Source organism: Microtus oregoni, unplaced genomic scaffold (assembly GCF_018167655.1).
Source record: "Microtus oregoni isolate MIOR12 unplaced genomic scaffold, Mior012 000054F_ref0000373, whole genome shotgun sequence".
Lineage (NCBI taxonomy): Eukaryota > Metazoa > Chordata > Mammalia > Rodentia > Cricetidae > Microtus > Microtus oregoni.
Window position 1 is genome coordinate 13,973,384 of NW_024543830.1, and position 20,389 is coordinate 13,993,772.

General features: G+C 36.2%; 1 protein-coding gene across 5 annotated transcripts in view; it reads left to right on the plus strand.

Moving 5' to 3' along the window:
• Positions 1-19,579, plus strand: part of LOC121437979 (ligand-dependent nuclear receptor-interacting factor 1-like) — a 58,142-nt gene extending 38,563 nt beyond the window's left edge. Inside the window, exons 1-4 of one of the 5 annotated variants that reach the window (XM_041638130.1) lie at positions 5,745-6,124; positions 14,675-16,202; positions 17,400-17,669; positions 18,456-19,579. In XM_041638130.1, coding sequence (XP_041494064.1) covers positions 5,760-6,124; positions 14,675-16,202; positions 17,400-17,669; positions 18,456-18,887 — 2,595 coding nt within the window. In that variant the 5' untranslated portion in view covers positions 5,745-5,759 and the 3' untranslated portion in view covers positions 18,888-19,579. Of the gene's footprint in view, positions 1-5,744; positions 6,125-6,427; positions 6,773-14,674; positions 16,203-17,399; positions 17,670-18,455 lie in introns of those variants that run through there. The other 4 variants (XM_041638131.1, XM_041638132.1, XM_041638135.1 and 1 more) reach the window with 4 other exon arrangements.
• Positions 19,580-20,389: the final 810 nt, after the last annotated feature.

The following is a 20,389-nucleotide window of genomic DNA, read 5'->3' on the forward strand; positions in this document are numbered from 1 at the left end:
GGTCATATGTTTTCCCATATTGTTGGGAGTCATGCAACCCCTAGTCTGGGATCAACATTTGACTACCTGTTCAGCAGGTTTCCTCAGGGCAAAGCACCTGTGAAAACAGACCCTCACTTGGTAAGGATCAGTAGTCTATGGGACAGTATATGAATTTGCAAAGTTCATGCAGCTTGCAGGCTCTTTTCTCTCTCTCATTATATTGGTGATTTGTTGGGCAGTTTTTAGTTTTATTTTGTCAGTCATACATGCAACAGTTATAATTCTCCCTGAAAATTATCATTTCTCGGTTTTTTTTTCTCTTAAGATTCTACAGGGGGCTAATATTTCTTACATCATTTATATGGAATTTCTAACTTTAACTTCTAATCCTGGGAAAATAACATTTGGAACATTGACCATGTTTCTCAGTTTTCTGGAAAGGAGAGTAAGGCATGCATACATAGAATAGGGGAAAGCCTCAGGATACACATAGTACCAACTGCTGAGAGTAAGTTCCCTGGACACCAAGCAATTATCTAGTATGATCCAGGGAAAAATGCAATACAAAATACAGGATAAATAGATCTTATGTCATCTTGCAGCTACTTGTATTTACAAAGTTAAATAGACTTGAATAAAATAATCTTTGGGGTAGCAATAGATGTTCAGAATTGAAATTTCATCCTAGTAAAGTTTTCCTTTAATGAGTATGAAATTTCTTTCTTATCACTTTTGATTAATTTTGCTTGGAAATCTATTTTTGTAGCATTTTAGGATACCTATTCCAGCTTCTTTGTTCGATTTATTTGATTGGAAAATCTTTTCCCAGCTCTTTACTCTGAGGTAATGTTTGTCTTTGATGTTGAGGTGTTTTTTGTATGCAGCAGAAGGATGGATCCTTTTTTTATATCCATTCTGTTAGCCTGTGTCTTTTTATTGCTGAATCGAGTCCATTTGGTACTGATAAATAATAATTGTAGAAGGAGCAGTGGGCCGCTTCTTGCCACCCATCTCCCAGCCACCTGGCTAGCTTATGTCCCGAAATAACAACACATAAACTGTATTCATATAAACACTGCCTGGCCCATTATATCTAGCCTCGTCTTGGCTAACTCTCATATCTTGCTTAACCCATATTTAGTAATCTGTGTAGCACCACGAGGTGGTGTATTACCAGGAAGATTCTAGTGTACGTACATCTTGGGCTGGAGCTTCATCGTGTCTGACCAGATGGGAGAGGCATGGCGATTGCCTAACTTCCCTTCTTCCCAGCATTCTATTCTGTTTACTCCGACTACCTAATTTTCTGTCCTATCAAAGGCCAAGGCAGTCTCTTTATTAACCAATGAAATCACCTCAAAACAGAAGACTCTCCCACATCAAATAATAACTGGTGATTGTTAATTCCCATTAATTTTTGGTGATGGTGGTGGTGGTGGTGGTGGTGGTGTGTGTGTGTGTGTTTTCTTGTTTGGGTTTTGCTAGTGGGAGATTATCTATTGCTTGTGGTTTTATGGGTGTAGTTTACTTCCTTGGGTTGGAGTTTTCCTTCTTGTACCTTCTGTAGAGCTGGATTTGTGTTTATATATTATTTAAATTTGACTTTGTCATGAAATATCTGGTTTTCTTCATCTATGATTATTTATCATTTTGGTGGGTATAGTAGTCTCGGTTGGCATCCGTGACCTCTTGAAGACTGAAAGACATCTGTCCACACTCTTCTGACTTTTAGAATCTCCATTGAGAAATTGAGTGTAATTCTGATAGGTCTGCCTATCAGAACTTGCAGCTTTTAATATTCTTTCTTTGTTCTGTACGTTTAGTGTTTTGATTATTATCTGACTCGGGGAATTTCTTTTTTTATCCAATCTATTTGGTGTTGTCTAAGCTTCCTCTACTTTTATGGGGATGTCCTTCTTTTGGTTAGGGAAATTTTCTTCTATGATTTCTTTCAGTATATTTTCTGAGTTTTTTGAGCTGGGATTCTTCTCCTTCTTCTATTCCTGTTGTTAATGTTCTTAGGTTTGGTCTTTTCATGCTGTCCCGTATTTACTGGGTGTTTATGTTAAGAGTATTAGATTTAACATTTTCTTTGACCAATGAATCTATTCCTTCTATAAATCTATTTCTTCAATCATATCATATCTTCAATGTCTAAGATTCTTTCTTCCATTTCTTGTATTCTGATGGTGATGCTTGTATTGTAGTTTCTGTCCACTTACGCAGATTTACCCAGATTGGCCATTTCCTGAATTTCCTCAGTTTATATTTAATTTCTTCTATTTCTGTTTTCAGGTCTTGAACCAATTGCTTTGCTTGTTTTTTCCCGTCTTGGTTTTCTTGGTATTCTTTAAGAGATTTATTGATTTTCTCCAAGTTTTTGGTTGTCTTTTCCTTGATTTCTTTAAGGGAGTGTTTCTTCTTTAAGAACCTCTATCATCTTCATAAAGTTGATTTTAATGTTTTTTTCTTGTGCTTCAGCTGTATTGGAATAGTCAGGTCTCACTGTCATAGGGTAACTAAGCTCTGGTGGTGCCATATTGCCTTGTCTCTTGTTGATTGCATCCCTGTATTGGAATATAAGGATCTGGGTTTGTGATGTTTAGCTCTAATTCCTCATTTAGAATTTGTCTTTGTTGAATGGGTGCATTGTTCCGTGGTTTCTGTTTACTCTTTGGTTTTCTAGCCTTTGTGGCCTGGGTTTCTGACAGCTGGTATGACCTCTGATCTAGTAGGGAGTCTCTGTCCAAGTTGGGAGCTGGCCTTCCGGCAGTTAGCTTCACACTATCACTGTGTGAGGGCAAATATATGATTTTAGCTATAGTGGTATTTCTGTTATGAACTTGTGTGCCCTTGTTTTGCTGCATAATTGTTTACAATTACAATATTATCTTGGTGGATTATTCCTTGGATGACTATGTAGTATCCTTCCCCATCTCTTCTAATCAGCTTTGGTATAAAGTCTATTTTGTCAGGTATTAAAATGGCTACACCAGCTTGCTTCTTGTGTCAGTTCCCTTGGAATCTCTTTCTCCATTTTTTCTACCTTGAGATGATATCTATCTTTGATGTTAAGGTGAGTTTCTTGGAGGTGTGTTTCCTGAATGAAGCAGAAGGATGTGTCCTTTTTTAAAATATGATCTATTATTCTTTTTGATTTCACTGTCTTTCAATGACTTCTGCTATCTTATAAAACTAAAATGAAAAATGTAGTAAAACTGTTTGATTTTGAACATATTTTTTAAGGTGATTTTATAATTATAGCTCTCAAGAATGCTTATGAAAATACAGGTATACACAAATCTGATGAGAAGTAAAAACTGAAGATAGAGATACATGTGAGTTAGGAGCAAGATACATAGAATCTTCTGGCAAGCAACTGAATTTAGAACTTAGCCCCACTAATCATAATCTTTGTTGCTTTCAGAGAGTTATTTGCCTGGTCTACGGTTAGTTTATTCATTTCTGTATAATATTTTTACTAGCTTTTAGAAGAAAATGAGTGTCTATTTATAAAGCACTTAGCAATGTCTGGAACAGGTTATTATGTACATGTTTTGTAGTGTAATAATAGGTTAGAGGTAGTAATTAAAATGACAGGCACGAATATAATCAGCTGTAGAGAAACAGTTTGAGAAAATAAGAGGAGGAGGGAATGAGAACTCACTTATTTAATGAATGCAGGATTGGACCTTCCAAGCACACTGAGGAGATCAAAAGGTAGGAAGAAACACATTCAAGTACATTGCCAAGGCATCGAGTGAAAGAATAAATAATAGAATTGCTGACTAAAGATATTAAGTGTGAAACATACAACATTAATTGCAACAAACAGTTGCATGAGTTGTTTAATGAGCATGGGATGCTGCGATCCAGCTCCCAGAATTTTCCTCAGATGTGATCACAGTCTTTTTTATTCCAGCTGCTTGTACTCTCGCCAGTAGACATGCCTCCACAATCAGCCCCTTGCCTAAAGAATTTCTTCTTACACATGGGTATGAAACCCCATTTTTCTTTTGGTCACTGTATAGGTGCAGTAACTGGTTATCATGGGGCATAAAGCCTCATGCCTACTTTCTCCATGGCAAAAACTTTCAAGACTATTTTAGATTTAGACTGAGATAACACCTTTTTTTTGGCATTTTTTTGGTATCCCTCCCTCCCTCCTTTTCTCCCCCTTTCTCTGACAAATTTCTCCCTGTTTTTTCACAGAAATTTCCTGCCTTCCGAAGTCCAGATAGCCCAAACCTATGACAGTTAGTCTTGTAGGTGCAGTAGTGATGACTCTGAAAAGCCAGACTAGAGAATGTAACCGATGAACCGCAGTTGGTAAGATAGCAAGCAAACAAGCAAACACAGCTCCCACACCCTTTAAAAAAATAATAGGGTCTCATTGTGTAGACCTGGCTAAGCCCATGCTGACCTCAGATTCTGAGACCTACCTGCCTTTTTTCTGAGTGTTGGAGAAAAAAAAAAAGCATGCACCACTATGCGTGGCAAAGGGCAAGTTTTTCAAAGTTTGATTTCATAAATAAAAGATGGTCAAAAGCAAAAGAGCATTAAGGACTGCCCACCTTCCCTTTAGTCTTTAGTATTGGAGGTATTTTATTGAAAAATAAATGTGTTATTCAGATATCAGAAAATACCACGTTTTGTTAACATATCAAGGCATGAAGTTCTTAAATATCTACTACATTTAGCAATTAGGGAACTGAGTAAACCCTCTCTTCCTTCCTTCCTTCCTTCCTCCCTCTCTGTCTCTCTCTCTCTCTTTTTTCTTTTTCTTTCTTTGTGAGACATGTTTTCCTGTAGTACATCCTGGCCTTCTACTTGCTGAGTAGCAAAGGATGACCTTAAACTCCACATCCTCCTGTGTCACTAAGCCTGGGAAGTAATTCCATTTTAAAATAACCATGTGAACCTTGAAATTGTCTACCTTGTCAGCATCCTCCGTTTGAATAGTTGAGTGTACAAGATTGTGTATACCAAATACAACTGTATCTTCGAAACCACTTTCACAACATTCCACACCTAATTGGACAAGAATTTCTTCTACCCATTACTGAGTGGAATTCCGAGTAACTGTACAATAGTCGCCAAATTGTAAGATTCTAAAGATGTCTGAGAACTGTTCTCTGTCAATTTAAACAAGCTGTTCCAAGTGTATCGCCTGGAATTAAACATACAGAGACTTGAAGAATCCATGACAATAAGATACAGCTTTAAATGAGGCATGAGTGTGAGCGTGGAGGAAATGGCTAATCAATTAATTTAGAGGCAAAACTTCAAGAGGCAAAACAGAAAGAAAAACAAAAGATACTCCAAAAAAAAAGTGAGAAAATAAATTCTAGCCACAGGAGCACAAAGGTTCTCAACAATTTGTGGTAACTACCAAAGGCCCGCCCACGTCTACTGAAGCACGCGCCAAGGACGACGACCTGCTGCCTTTGGCGTGCAAAGGCACACGCACGCACAAGCGCGTGCAGTTTACGACTGACCCCGGATATGTTTTATTTCGCGTAGGCGGGGAGAAAACTTTCTCTTTTGATTCCTCATTTGATCCGGAAGAAGAGACATCAACCTTCGCTGACGATTGGACCCCGTCACAGGGGCGGGGCCGCCGCGATCCATTCGCCTTAGTAACCGTGTGTGACGTCGGAGTCAGGCGGGGCTTAGAGATTTGCTCGTCGTGGCCGCTGGCAGAGGTGGGCGTGGTCCCCAGCGCGGGGCCCCGGCTGTCTACCGGACGTCGGCAGGACTAGGGGGCGGTGCCGGTGATGTCACGCCCCCCCGCGTCCTCCGCGACTGGCCCGGGCTCGTCACGTGGCTCCAAGACTCGCCTGAACCTGCCTGAATCTAGGAGGGTGAGGTCGCGTCTTCCGGCTTCCACGGCCACTTCCCTCGGGAGACAGGAAAGCTCCCTCTCGGGCGCCGCCGTCTCACGTACCTTTCCGCCCGCGGCACGCCCCTCCGTGGCTGCGGGGTCCCCACGCTCTCTGTGGCTCGCGCCTGGTTGCGGACCGCGTCCCCCACACTGCTCACTGCCCCGTCCCCTCCCACTCACCCCGTCTAAAATGTCTAATATTCTCCAGAGCGCCTTTCTGAAAGCCGCCGAGGAAAATTCAGGCTCGGGTTCGCATTGGTAAGTACCAGTTCCCAGCCCTTCCCGCCGCCCCGTGTATCTTAAACGGCCGCGTGGGCCGATGCTCACCCGGGCAGCGGCGGTAGCTGCGGGGCCCGGCCGTCCGAGCGGACGAGCGGGCGGGCGAGCGAACGAGCAAGCGCACTGCCCTCACCCTGGCGCTCGAGAGCCACGGGCGCACAGTGCTCTCACGGAAACGTAAAACGCCCGCCGATCGTGACGCACTTAGCCTCCCTCGGACTCCGGCGCGCAGGACGCCAGCGGCTTGAATTTCATAGGCGGACAGAGTAGATGCCCACGGAAGAAAAGCAACATGGCGTCGCTCCCGGTTTTCAGAACGCTTCTGCAAGAATCTCAAATCCAGGCAACGAAACGCACATCGTGGATTAGCAAGTGCAGCCCCGGGGTGCTGGACCTTCGAGTGAAATAGATTGTTAATGTATTTAGGGGAAAAAAATATGTTCACGAAGAAGGGACTGTAGTGTTTGAAATGTTCAACTAAGACGGAGAAAAGTGAAAACTTTGAACGTTAAGTCAGCTTTTCCAGGCAGCGCGCTGGAAACGGGTGTGAAGGGAGAGAGAGCATCTCATTGGTTGTCTCCACTAGGGACAGTTGGCTGATTACACTGTCACCGCGACTCTGGCTAGGTAGGAAACTCACTAAGTAATGGAGGCTGTCCTCAATCCAGCCTGGGCTACCTTAGTGTTAGTATTACGGCCTGCCACAGTCTTCTCTGGTTAAAAAGCAGATCCACCAGTAACTTTTTAAGTTTGTGTTAATCCAGGTGAAATAATGGCAAGAACAGCAAACTGTTCATTTAGGGGAAATGTTTTAATTTATGAATTCCGTGGTTCATGGGAAGCACGGTGAGAAGCAAAGATTAGTAAATCTGTAGAAGGTAGATGAACAGCTTGAAATTTAAGAGCAAAACTCTTAAAAATGAAAGGGACTTGCTGGTGAAGAAAAATAGGTTGTCTGGCGTTCCTTGCAGCTTGTTCATTAGTAGTTATGAGACTAATGTACCATTTTCTGATCAAAATAATAGCACCTAAGAATATTTTAGTAAAAAAGGAAGAAACAAGAATTAGTCTAAGAAAGACATAAAGGATTATCTTAATATTTGCTACTATGATAAGAATATAACTTTTGTGTTCCGTTTTCAGCCCGAGGTAGGTTTCTTTTAGTTACAAGTAGATACAAACCCTAATTGCAGTGAAAAGTGATGACTTTTTTAAAGACTGAATTTCTAAACCTCTGGGTTGAAAAAACAAGAGATCATCCCGCCTCCGCCTTCCCAGTAGCTGAATCTGTAGGAAGTTGCTCTTGGGCTGGTGTAAAAACAGAAGTCATTAAGAGTAAATAGTGAGCTGTTGATATAAGAACCCTTATATCGCGCATCACTAGAGATAGCGCTTTGGTACAAAGGACGTTTGTGTTTTGTGGAAATTCGGAAACAGATTGTATCGAAACAGAGGCAAAGGTAGAACTACTTTTTAATAGCTAATTTTTCCTACATTTTTGTGCCTGCATATTTATATCTGATGTACCATAGAATGTTGAGCAGGTGTTTCAACGTTGTATTCGTTTTCAGTTCCAGAAGTAAGATTAAGTGAATCGTAAGTTTTTTATTGTGCACTTTGGTTCCCTTTTAAAACAGTTTCTAATCATTTTGGCAAATTTTGAACTCTGAAAAATATTTTAAACTCAATTATGTTTTAATTATTTACATAAGTCATTTTGCATTCATTCATTGGTTTATGTGTCGGTGCTTTGTGATACTTACATGCTTTTATTTCTTTAAATTGTCTGATATTATCATAACATATTAGGGACATTTACCACCAGGTGATTTTCTGAGGTGTATGACACTTTCCTTACTAGTTACATGTTTGATTTTATTTCATTTTCGTAACAGCATGCCTGATGTTGAAATGTAATTATGTAAATAATTTGATTAATATCACTTCCTTTGTGCTATTGGAAGACATACATACTTAGAGAGGGGGGCACTTTCTCTTTGTAAAATTGTTAGGATTTTCTCTTCTGTAGATGGACTTTCTTTGAGTTACTATTCTCTTAATGAAAATTCAGTATTGTCATAAAAGATCTTTATTATTTAATTTATCTGATTTAATCAGTCACAAAATTAGGAAATTCAGTCTTACAAGTATAGAGCAAAGTCTGGGTATTTGTGGCATAGTATCCATTTAATTTATTCAGGCTTGCACTGAGACCGTAATTACTCACTGTATAACAGAGGTGAGATGATAGCTCCTAAGGGTTGTTTCAGTCTGGTAATGACTTCATCTTTTAGACATTGATTGGTCAGAAAGTTTTCAGACTAGGATTGATGCAGTTAGGTGTGTAGTTTGGCTAACTAATGACAGTACTGGTTTGGAGTAAGGGTTATATTTCAGGTAGCTTTTGAGAAATAGTGAGGGCCTGGATTAGGTGGTAGAGAATATGGGTTAGATCTTTAAAAAGTTGGATGGAATATCGGCAGACCTGATCATCAGATTGCTGTTTTTTGCAAGATACTCTGCCATTTTTCTAATATTTGGAATTAGATAAGACAAACATACACATGCCCTTTTAAAATTACTTCTCTCAGAATGTGGTTTGATGCTCCTGGAAAGAAAATGCTGGTTGAGGTCTTTTGTTGTGAAGATTTATCTTTACAACTTTTGATTAGACCGCGAAGAGAAATAAACACCATGTAAGCTAACTGTACTCTGTCATAGATCTACTTGTTTATGCAATTGAATTATTGCATGATGAGATTTTTTATTATTCTCAAATCATACAAAATATGGATGAGACTGCTTACAGAAAACATGTAATTCTGTGTGAGATATTAAAAATATTTTAAGCACTTGTATTTTTTTAGCTGTAAAATATTAATGACAATATATGTCTTCCTTGACTTTTAAGATTAGAGTTATATGACCATATTATTTCATAAATATTGCATAGTATTTATTTTTGTATGGTAGTATTAGGTTTTTATATATTTTTACAAATAAATAAGAAGGAAAATGGTCTCCTAACAGCTGAAAAATCATTATTTTCAAAACTATAAAATGCTCATTAGTCTCCATGGTGTTCATCATTCCATTTCTAATACATGATTGATGAATGTCCATATTAAAATAGTAAAACGAAACTCAGAAATTATATCATTTTGTTAGCGCAGTTAGCAGGACTCTTAATTTTGAGATGGGGTATCACTGTATTGACCATCTTGAACACCAAGTCTCAATGTCATCTTCCCATGCCTACTTCAGCCCTCTTAAGTTAGCTGGAACTACAGATGTGTGCTACTGTAGTAAGTAGGTTTTCTAAAATCTGTTAGCCAGTAAAGGAAAGAGCCAGAATTAGAAGCCTGTAATCTTTCTAATGTATTTCTCTTTTAAGTCTTAGAATTTAGGGGTTTTGTTTGTGTGTGTGTGTGTGTGTGTGTGTGTGTGTAGTTTCTCACTTCAAATACCAGGTGGTTTAATGTAGCTAGTGCTCTAGTAATTCTAAGTGTTCAAACTGGAGCATGGGATGAAGAATCTTGATTCTAGTTTTAGTGGTGTCATTAGGCCACAGAATGTGATCTCTAAGAAAATGGAATCTTTTTTAAGAAGGTGGAGTCTTAGTGTGATTTTGATTAAACTATTAATTGAAGATTCCTACTAAAGCTGGAAAATGTGTATATTCTTTGAAAGAGTATATGAATTTCATTCTCTTCTCTTTAGAAGTCTGCATTTCAGTTTAGTTTTAAGAATTCATTTAATTTGTCAATAAGTCAAATCGTTTTTATAGCTTATAGGTATCACTTCGGCTAACATGTTAATTTGTTCTATTAGATACAGCGAAGCTATAAGTAGGAAAAGCTATCCTTAAAGAATTTACAGTCTGTGGTAATATATTACAGTCTCTAATGATATGTGGATTTGGAAGAAGCTGCATTTTTTTTTCTGTCTCTTTGGCAGGGAAGTGGCAGTTGTATATATAGATAGACAGATATATAAAGTTTGCTGTATAAAATATATTTCTTTGTAAACCAATAATAGGGAAACCTTTTATCCTGTGATATAATGTGAGGTATTAAAAGTAATTTATTCAGTTATATGAATAAATATTCATTTTAAATATTCTAGCTCTTAATACAAATAATTGTAAAATATAGGTTATTTCTGTTAAAGCTTCTAGTTTGTTAGGCAGATTTTTTAATAGCTGAAATATATTTATATCAAAGGGGGCTAAACAAAGTATTGAAATAGTTTTCTTGGATTGGCCACTGGGAAGAATTACATTGGGTTTTGTTTTTGTTTTTTTTTTTTTGTGATACTTTTGAGGTTTCACGATTCCTGGTATTTGAAAAAATAATTGCAGAGTTATTGAGTTTCTCATCTTAAGAAACTTCAAATTACTATGAAAAACAATATTTGATTTCTTTTTTAAAAAGTAGGTAATAATAAGGGCATTCTACTCCAATATTAACTGGAATAAAATCAATAATGCTTGATATTCTAAAGTTGACAAAAATTTAGTTGGTATGACTGTCAGATATTTTATGGAAGAGGTAGAATTAAAACTTCATTTTATGTTGTTGTTGATAGACCAAAGAATATTTAGTTCAATAATGCACTTGGCATAAAGGAGTTTCTCTGATAAGAGCAGAGATTTCATGTAGAGAAGTTATAGGTAACAGTGGTATAGCTATTGATTATAGTTTGGTGGGGTTTTTTTTTGTGTGTGTGGCAAACTGGATTGGCAATGGTAGGTATTCATTTAAAACTGATATGAAGCAACATTATGAGACCAGTATACATGCTAGTCAGCAGCAGTTACAATCAGAAAAGCTAAACACCATTGCAAAATACAGGGATGAGATGAAGAATGCAATACACAAGGTGGTGGGAGCGAATTTAGATACTGGATGTTCCAGTGGTAAAGAAAACAAAATGGGGAAGACTTAATAGAAAAGTGAAAACTTTGTAGTTTTGATATGTCACTCACTTAGAATATATTTCTTAGCTGTTTACCTTTTATAAGCATGTATTCATTGTGCTATGAGGATAATAGGTCAAAGCTAATCAGGTAATAAATCTATGTGAGCTAACAGTCAATGCTGTTACATGGTTGGAAAATAGAATGTAGTACTAGTTTTCATAGAGATTAATTTTACCTGTTGGATTTTAAATGATGGTATTTAAATTAAAATGTTTGGTAAAAGACAACAATTATGAAGTGAAGATTAATAGTGGGAATAGGAGTGAAAAGATGTAACTAGTGGTCATTATTGCTGCAAAGAGGGTAATTGAGGGAGTTGTTGAAACCATGAAAATGAGTTCAATCTTTAAGGGAAACATATCTTGAAGGAGAAAAATGGGATTAAAATGAGTTGGGCAAGAACTATATTTGGGGGAATACTTGAGGATGAATACTTAAAATACAGGAAAGTTAGTAAGGAAACATTAAGAAAGTCAAGAGAACACATTATACACAATAAAAGCCATAAAATGAGGAAGATATAGTAAGAGTGTCATTTGCACCAGGCAGTAGTGGCACCACACCTTTAATCCCAGCACTCTACCTAGTGAGTTTCAGGACAGCCAGGGCTACACAGAGAAACCCTGTCTTGAAAACCAGTGGGAAAGGAAACTGTCATTTGCAACAGAGCATGTAGAGAATGGGGTGAAAGAAAGACAGACTTAAGTGTGAAGACATACTTGATAATCTTGAGAATAATGTTTTAGTAGAAATAATCACAAAAGAGACCTTTAAGACCTTCTAGAATATTGCTTCTTAATTGTGGTTTATTAGACTACATACCATCTCCTGTCATTGTACTTGTATCCAGTTCACAATCATTTTATGATCCTCTGTGACTTCAACCTTTTTTTTTTAAAGTTTTATTCTTTAAAATCACTATAGAAAAGCAAAGAAAAATTAAGGCACTGATTTACATATTCTCTGGTTCATCTCACTTTTAGAAAAAGAAAAGAAGAATCCCTTCTTGCTCGGTTTCTCCTCTAGCTTGTTTCGCAGGATTTTCCTCAAGAATTAAAGTTTGTAGGAGTTGTGTGTGTCTACTCTTCATACTTAACAATTTTTCTCCACTAAACTACTCTAAGTCTACTAATGACTCCTGGCATTGTTTCCAGTGTACGTGTTTAGTGTTCCTCCAACTTGACTCCCAGAAACTTTTAGTATCATTGTGTTCAAGTCTTTTCTTTGGCTTCCTTTGCTTTAGAAATAATAATAATGAACTCTCCCTTCCATTTTTTGAGATGCCATCTTAGAGTATGGAAAGGAAGACATTCTGGCCATTTGAGTTTCAGGAGCCCACAAGATTTTGAGTAAAAGCCAAGGGAGAGTTTGACTAGATATCTTGTAGCCTAAAGAAGCTACAGATACAAAGTTTTTATTGATAATAATTCATTAGTACTTAGGAAACTATGTGATAAAGAGTACAGAGTAAAAAAGACTCCTGTTCTTTAGCTATGATGAGTTCTCAAAGATGGTTGAAAGTCTTGGAATGAGGATATTTTAGGAAAAGGTTCAGGTGCAAGCATTTTTCTTAATCTCTTCAAATGCATCACTTATTTCATGATGATTACCTGTCTGTGTTTATGTACTTAGTTATAGTGGGGGATTCAGTAAACACATTGCTTATGGGTTCTGATAGCAAATATTTAGACTTGGAGAATCATTCAGTCTCTCTTGGAACTATTCAGCTCTTGTTGCAGCTCGGCAGCCACTGTGTAATAATCAAAACTAACTTATATTTTTGCATACTGCAGTTTAATCTTATGATAGAACGTGGTACAGAATTCTCTTTTAAAGTGTTTTTCATCCTTTTAAATTTCGAAAGCTACATGGTTTAACGTAAAACCAGAATGGCTTAGGTTTAGCCTACAGGCTATAATTTATTGATCCCTTTCCCCTAATCAAAGCCTGGTGTTTGAACCATGTACTTGGTGCTTCTTGATTGGTTTTGAGACCTGGTATTGTTCTCTCGCTCAGGTTCACCTTCAGTCATCTCCATCTCCTAAGTGTTAAGATTTTAATGCATGAGTAACCATGCTCATCTCTCACTGAGTATATTTTCATTTAATGCTGAATAAATTCATGTTGAACTTACAGTTGCAGAGATAGTGCAGATGGATCTTCAAACCCTGAAGGCAAGAATTGAGACTTTTCTTTGTTTATCCTTCTCTAAATCTATTAAGAGTTAGTGTAAGTTTTCATACACCGAAGTCTGTTTCCAAACTTTCTGGGGGAACATGTTGTTTGTATTGTAGTGAGGATACATAGAATTTTGGGCGTTTTTTTCTTTCATTAATACTTGATTTTCAAATCACATCCATAGGTGGTAAAACAGACCCTTACACTTTTGAGAATTAGTGTTTGTCTTTAAGGTTTTCTTCCTTCGCATTTAGTCAAACCTATTCAATCTATGAATGTGTACTCTATCCACAGTTAACATTTTTAGACTGTAGCATGAAAGACAGTCTGTAGACAAAAACTTAGGTATATGATAAGAATATGTGGCATGAAGAAAATTAACTGGGATAAGTTTATTATGAAGGAAGGACAAGGATAGTTAAGTTGGCTAGAGAATGTATCTCTCAGAAGTTATCATTTATTCTGAGACTTAAGCTCCATGTAGAGTTGTGTGAGAGAAGCACCTTGGTAGAAGGAATTGTCTTGCATTCCATGAGAACACTGCACTTTCTAGGACCTGAAAGGTGGTTTGGGTATAATTTGATAAGTCTATACCAAGTAACCAGCAAATCTGGATTATAAAGAGATTAATGTATCTTGGCTTTCTGTAAAACTGACAATTTGTATTAAAAATACCTCATAAGAATGGAGATCACCATGGACTAATTAATAAAAAGTATTCCCTTTCAGTTATACTCCACCTTTATAAAAAAAACTTCCCCATCAAAATTTCCATGATATTATGTATAGAATGTTTTATTAAATAATTGCTATATTCAAGAACTGTGGAACATGAAATCGCACATACATGGAAACAATAATCTAAGAAGGAAATGGTTGCTTCATGAGTATGTCCATTAAGCTGACAGTATAAGAACATGACAAACTGAATTATTATCACATGAGAGATCTCAAACAGGAGAAAAAGTTGTCAAAATTTGTCAAGGGAGAGTGATAGAAGTAGCACAATTAAGAGTTGGAGTAAAAGTCCTGCTCAGTAAAAGTAAAGGAAGACAGTAGGAAGAAATTAACGAAGAAGCGAATGATGATAGTGTGGAGTCTTTTCTAATAGCATTGTGTTTAAGTGCAGTTTTAGAAACCTTTTTGTTTTAGAATAAATTAATATTTCATAATCTACTTGTGAGATCTGAATCAAAGTTGATTATATCTTTATCTTCAAAATCTATTCCATGATCTTTTTACATTGCAAACTTAAAGTTACATACTGTTATTAAATTTTAGTATCTAAAGTCATTGCAAATACTTGTTTTAAATAAAATGTATATAACATGTAGTATGTTGTATTTATTTACTCAAAATATTCTTTTAAGTGTTTCAGGCTACATGTACCAAGTAGTTCAGACGATTGGCACGGATGGAAAAAGTCTTCTACAGTTACTTCCAATTTCTAAATCTTCTGGAAATCTTACCCCGGTAGTTCAATCTCCAGTGGTATTTGATGCTTTGAAAGGGAATACAGGAACACCAGTTCAAGTTACTTTTGAAACTCAGACTTCCAGCTCCTCTACGAGTGCACCAGTTCAATTACCCATTTTTCAGCCAGCCAATGCTACAAAGTATTTTCTTACAAGAACAGTAGATACATCAGGAAAAGGTAGCGTTACTTCTGTGGGGACTGGAAGTCTTACGCCACCAGTTTCTAATGTTGAGAGTCATGGTGTGAAAATTGATGGACTCACCATGCAAACATTTGCTATTCCTCCCTCAACACAGAATTACTCATCTTACTTTGTAGTCAATACCCCAAGTCTTCCAGTGAATGTGAATTCTTCAATTTTGCCTTCTGGGCATCATTTACAGATTCCTGTGAATATGAATTCTTCGATTTTACCTTCCGGGTATCATTTACAGATTCCAGCCTATGCTGAAGTGCAAACTACACCTGTAACCACCTTGTCTCCTTCAGTTCATCAAAAGATCTGTGGAACTGCAACTACAAGTACCTCAGGAACAGTTGAGTCCTCCCAAATACCAAGAGTTTTTTATGTATCGCCTGTAAATTCAGTGCAAAATATAGTTACCGAGAACTTGCAGGATATTTACCCCAAACAAGTGACATTAAATACCTCGAACAGTCCAGTGAACGTTGCTTCACAGACAGAGTTCAAAGGTGGTCAGCACTCTCAAGCTACTCAAGTGACATGGAATTTTCAAGAGAATCTACAGCCTGCTACTGCTATTTCATCCCTTGTTCCTGTTAAGTCACCAAATGTGCCATCAAAGATTATAAAAACTGTTATAGGTAGAAAAGTGATGGGAGATACTATTAAAAGTACATATCTGTTGACTACCATCAGGTCTCGAAGGACACAATACATACTTGTGCCTTTTAAAGAGAATGCATTGGTAATGCTTAATGAGAAAGTCTATCTGATGACTAAAGAGGGTCTGCTATCACAAAATGACCAACAGAATTCTGTTTCTTCTGATATTCCACTAAGAAAAGATTGTTCAGAGGTAGTAAGTTCAAGTCCAGGCACAGAAATACCCAAAGAGGTAAATAGTTCTTTGATTGAAAGTAAATCTTTGGAATTGGAGACAAAATCACTTTCAAATTCCCAGCTTGCTTCCATGGCCAGTCTAAGAGCAGAGAAGAATGAAAAAGTGGAGAGCCCGTCATTTTCTATGACAAACTCACATACTTTGAACCAATCCTGTAACTGCCTTAAACAGAACCAGACTGTGTTTACAAACCCAGTTTTTCCAGATGGATTTAGGACAGGACAGAATGCCCCCAGAAAAGAAAATCTCATCCAGAGCGTAGAGAAAATATGTTCCTCTGTCGATGCAGCAACTGTTTCTTCACAACAGTGTGTTTTCAGAGACCAAGAAACACAGGTAATTTTCCCATGTCAGGATGCTCTTTTTATATATCTCTGAGGAAAAAATTTCTTAATTATCAAATTTGTCTGGTACCTGTCTACTACACACATACCTCATCACACCTGCTTGCTTAAAGCGTTCATCTGAATAAATATTTGAGCAATACAATTGGTAGAGTCTAAACAGATCTTTCTCTTCCATTACTTAGCTTAGTAAGTCTGTAAAACAAAATGACAGAACAAAGTTCAAAAAAGTTGGAAAGTGAGTGATATGTCTTCAAAGATTAGTAAGGTTGTGTGAATGTGCATACATATGTATAATGCATATCCACTGAATAGCATATGTTTTAATTTATGAAAAGATAAGCTTCAGAGAAGAGAGACAGGGTTTAAAGACTAGAAACTTTAGAGTGGGACTTTAAATTTTTTTCTTGCTTTGTTGTTGGTTATGGTTGTGGGAAGAAAAATCAATTTTTTTAAGTACTAAGAAACTGGTGAAGTCATCAGAACCTTTCCTTCCAATGGAATTTTTATCAATGTCTTTGAGTGTTTGGCCTTGAAACTTTTGGGGGGAGGGGTTTTCTTGTTTGTTTTAAAACGTGTATTTCTTTGTAGACCTTTATGATTCCTCTAATTGCATATCTATCAACTACCTTTCTTTTCTTAATACACTTTTTCCTTGTTTTCCTAGTACTATTAGTTTCTGTACCCTTCCTTACAGAAATCACTGAATTTTAAAGACAGGAATGTAAATTCTAATAAAAATGAGATTGGTTGATGACATTAAACTTACAGAAGACTTTATTCTTTACATACTGTTCTGTAAATCATTTTTGTTTTGATTTACTTGTTTATTTAGTGTCTCGATACGTAACTCAGGTTGATCCTGAATTCACCATCGTCCTGCCTCTGCTTCCTGAGTTCTGGGATTACAGGGTACCTTGCCCTACCTAGAGTATTTTAAAGTTATTTTCATATCTAGTCTCTCATTTACTTGAGAATAAACCCTTCATTATTTTTCTGTATAATAAAATGAATAATTGTGTAAATATTTTAAGTTCATATTCATTTAAATTCAGTTTTTGAATGCATGGTAAATGTGAACTCTTTAAAGCATGAATTGTTCTTTTGTGAAAGAGTAGATAATTGCTTAGTTGCTTGTCTGACAGAGTAACCTGAACAATTAGCAATATTTTTTTTCTCTTGATTCCAGACCCAGTCTGAGATGGCATCTATGTTAAAAAAGGATACCCAAGAAAGAAATAACAAGAAATATTCTCAAGGAAGCGACACAAAAGCGTCATATCTGAAGAGTGATGCTGAATTTATAAAACTCTTTGGTCTTACTAAAGATTTGAGAGTTTGTCTTACTCGAATTCCTGACCATCTGGGCTCTAGAAAAGGTTTTGATTCCTTTAATAATATGGTGAAGAATAATTCTTACAGAGATGCAGATATTGTGATGAAGGAAGAAGTAAAACAGGTAATAGTTATTTTAAGTGTGTGACATTTTTATAAGTATGACAAAGATGTGGTTCTATTTATCTTTTATTTGGCTTTTAATGTGCATTAGATTGATGATTTTTACCAAATTTGCATATCTCTTACAATGACAAAAGGCATCTTAACACAAGGCTACAAATAGATCCCTCGTTAATTTGAGTTCTGAGTATTTTTAGTTACCTTGCTTTTTCCTTTTGTAATTAAAAAAAAAAAATTAGTCAAAAGCATTTCAAATAGTTATCCTATGTTAAAGAATTACCTAAAGAAAATAGGTATAAAGAAAAATGTGAGCATGCTGATGTTCATTGAAGTATTAATATTTACTATATTTTAAGCAACATATGTAGTCAGTAATGTACTATAATTATGCTTACAAACATTATAGTTTAATATTCTGAACGCCAACCTTTTCAGATAAACCTTCTTAAGGAAACTTGTGTCTACTTTGCAAATGAAATGAAAATTTAAATCAATTGTTTATCTCAGGTATTTCTTAGGTACTGTTTCATTTCAGTGATAGACCAGCATGGTTTCTAATACTCAATTTAAGTAAGAAAGTGTAAATAAACTAGCTTGTTTTTTAGAACTATGTGACTTTTCATTTTGGTATCACATAGTAGGATTCAGTTTTTGCTATAGTTATCCCCAGTAAAATTTGTCGAATCAAATTCAGTTGCTATTATTGGTGTGCTAACTTTGATTTGAAAGCATGTGGCATAGCAATAACATTATTTTTATTATTATTTTTGTGTTATTAACATTGCAGCAAAGCTTTCCTAAGAAAAGAAAAGCAAAAACCGTTAAGAAGATGGATTACACAAAAAGGAGAAAAATAAAGAGGGCTAGTGACGCGATCGTGAATGGAACTGATGATGCCAGTTCCCAACTCCTTGGTATTTTACCAACAGCAGACATACCGCAACATAACATTGTCACAAGCACAGCCAGGGAAGACAAGAGAACTGAGGTAGAGAACTGCTCCTATGAGAAGCAGGAAAAAGGCACATTAAGTTCAAGTGCATCGTGTGAACAAAGTAGTTATTTTAATAGAAGCTATACTGAAGATATTTTTCTAATAACACCACCAGAATTAGAAGAAACCATTAGAGATGAAAAAATTAGAAGACTTAAGCAAAATCTGAGAGAGAAAGAAGCAGCTCTTGAAGAAATGCGTAAGAAGATGCACCAAAAGCAGTAAAGATTTAAAGAACTGTTACTACAGTAGTCCCCTCTTACCTGATGTGGATAGAGTCAAGACCCCCAGTGGATGCCTGGAAGTGGAAATAATACCAAATTATGTATTCAACTGCTGTGGCATCATTACATTTATTCAGATAACTAAACGTTTATTTAAATGAATAATAAGTAGTATATACAGTGTGGATACATTTAAGAGGAAAATTGTTGTCCTGAGTAGGAATTTTTTGCCATGCTTCTAAGAATGGCATGTAATTTAAAAGTGATGAATTTCTGGAGTTTCTAAATTGATTTGGACAGTTTTTCATGAAAACAGAAAAGGCAACTGCAAGCTATAAGGGATTGCTGTCACTTATAAGAAGGCACTCTGAAAGTGTCTTTATATAAAACTTGAGGGGCACTATAAATGTTGGGTCATCTGACCTGTCAATTTACATGAAGTATTTCGACTTATGTGTTTTAGAAGAATATTTTTGGTATTTTTCTGTGAAATGGCATTCCCCAAATTTGAATATTTTGTACAAGTTTTCTGTTATATCTTTAAATTCCTCAGGTCTTACTCTGACAATAAATATTGTGTACTAAAATCTGCAATCCAGGATAGGAAGTCAGCTGTAAATTTAACTTTACCATTGAGTTTTTATGTATACTGTCTTGATCTTCTTACCTATAATATAAAAATGATACAACCTATTCACCGCTGTTGATATTTTTATTCCATGAAGAAAATCTTAAAATTTATTCAGATATTCTTCAACATTTAAGGGCATATTTTTTTTTAACTTGTCTACAATCTTACATATTTCAAAGAAGTTTGAAATTTAGGCTATTTCATGATACATTTTATTTTTGGCGTGCAAATTATGTCAAATGAAGCTGGAGAGATGACTCAGCAGCTAAGAGCACTTGCTATTTTCCATGGGAACAAATTCAGTTCCCAGCTCCCATGTCATGTGGTTCATAAACACCTGTAATTAGAGCTCCACAGTACCCAATACTGCCTTCTGACTGCCAGCACCTACATACATATAGCATACACTCATGTAGATACATACAAGTAAAAATTCTAAACTATATGTTACTTTAACAGCACCTTTTTTTAAATGTGTACATGCATGTGTTGCATAGATTATCTGAAAGGCAGATCTGGACCTTAGACACATGTAAGATTTCTCAAGCAACAATTTTTCTATAGAAGCATCCATTTTTTTCTGGTTAATCTTTGATTTGGGAAAGTTTGGTAGTATAGTGAATGGATGGAGAATTAAAAAAGATTAGCTAGTTAAAAATCAACAAATCTCTAGAAGTAGGAATCATACACTGTAAAGACAACAAGAACAAACCATAAGCAAGTATTAAATAGGAGTAAAACAATACATCAGTTTGATTTGGCTGCTTTTTGTAGTGATAGTTTTGTTGAAATATAACTTGCATACCATAAAATTTACCCTATTAAGTTAGACAAATGAAAGTATCAATAATTTCAGAGCACCACACCCCCCA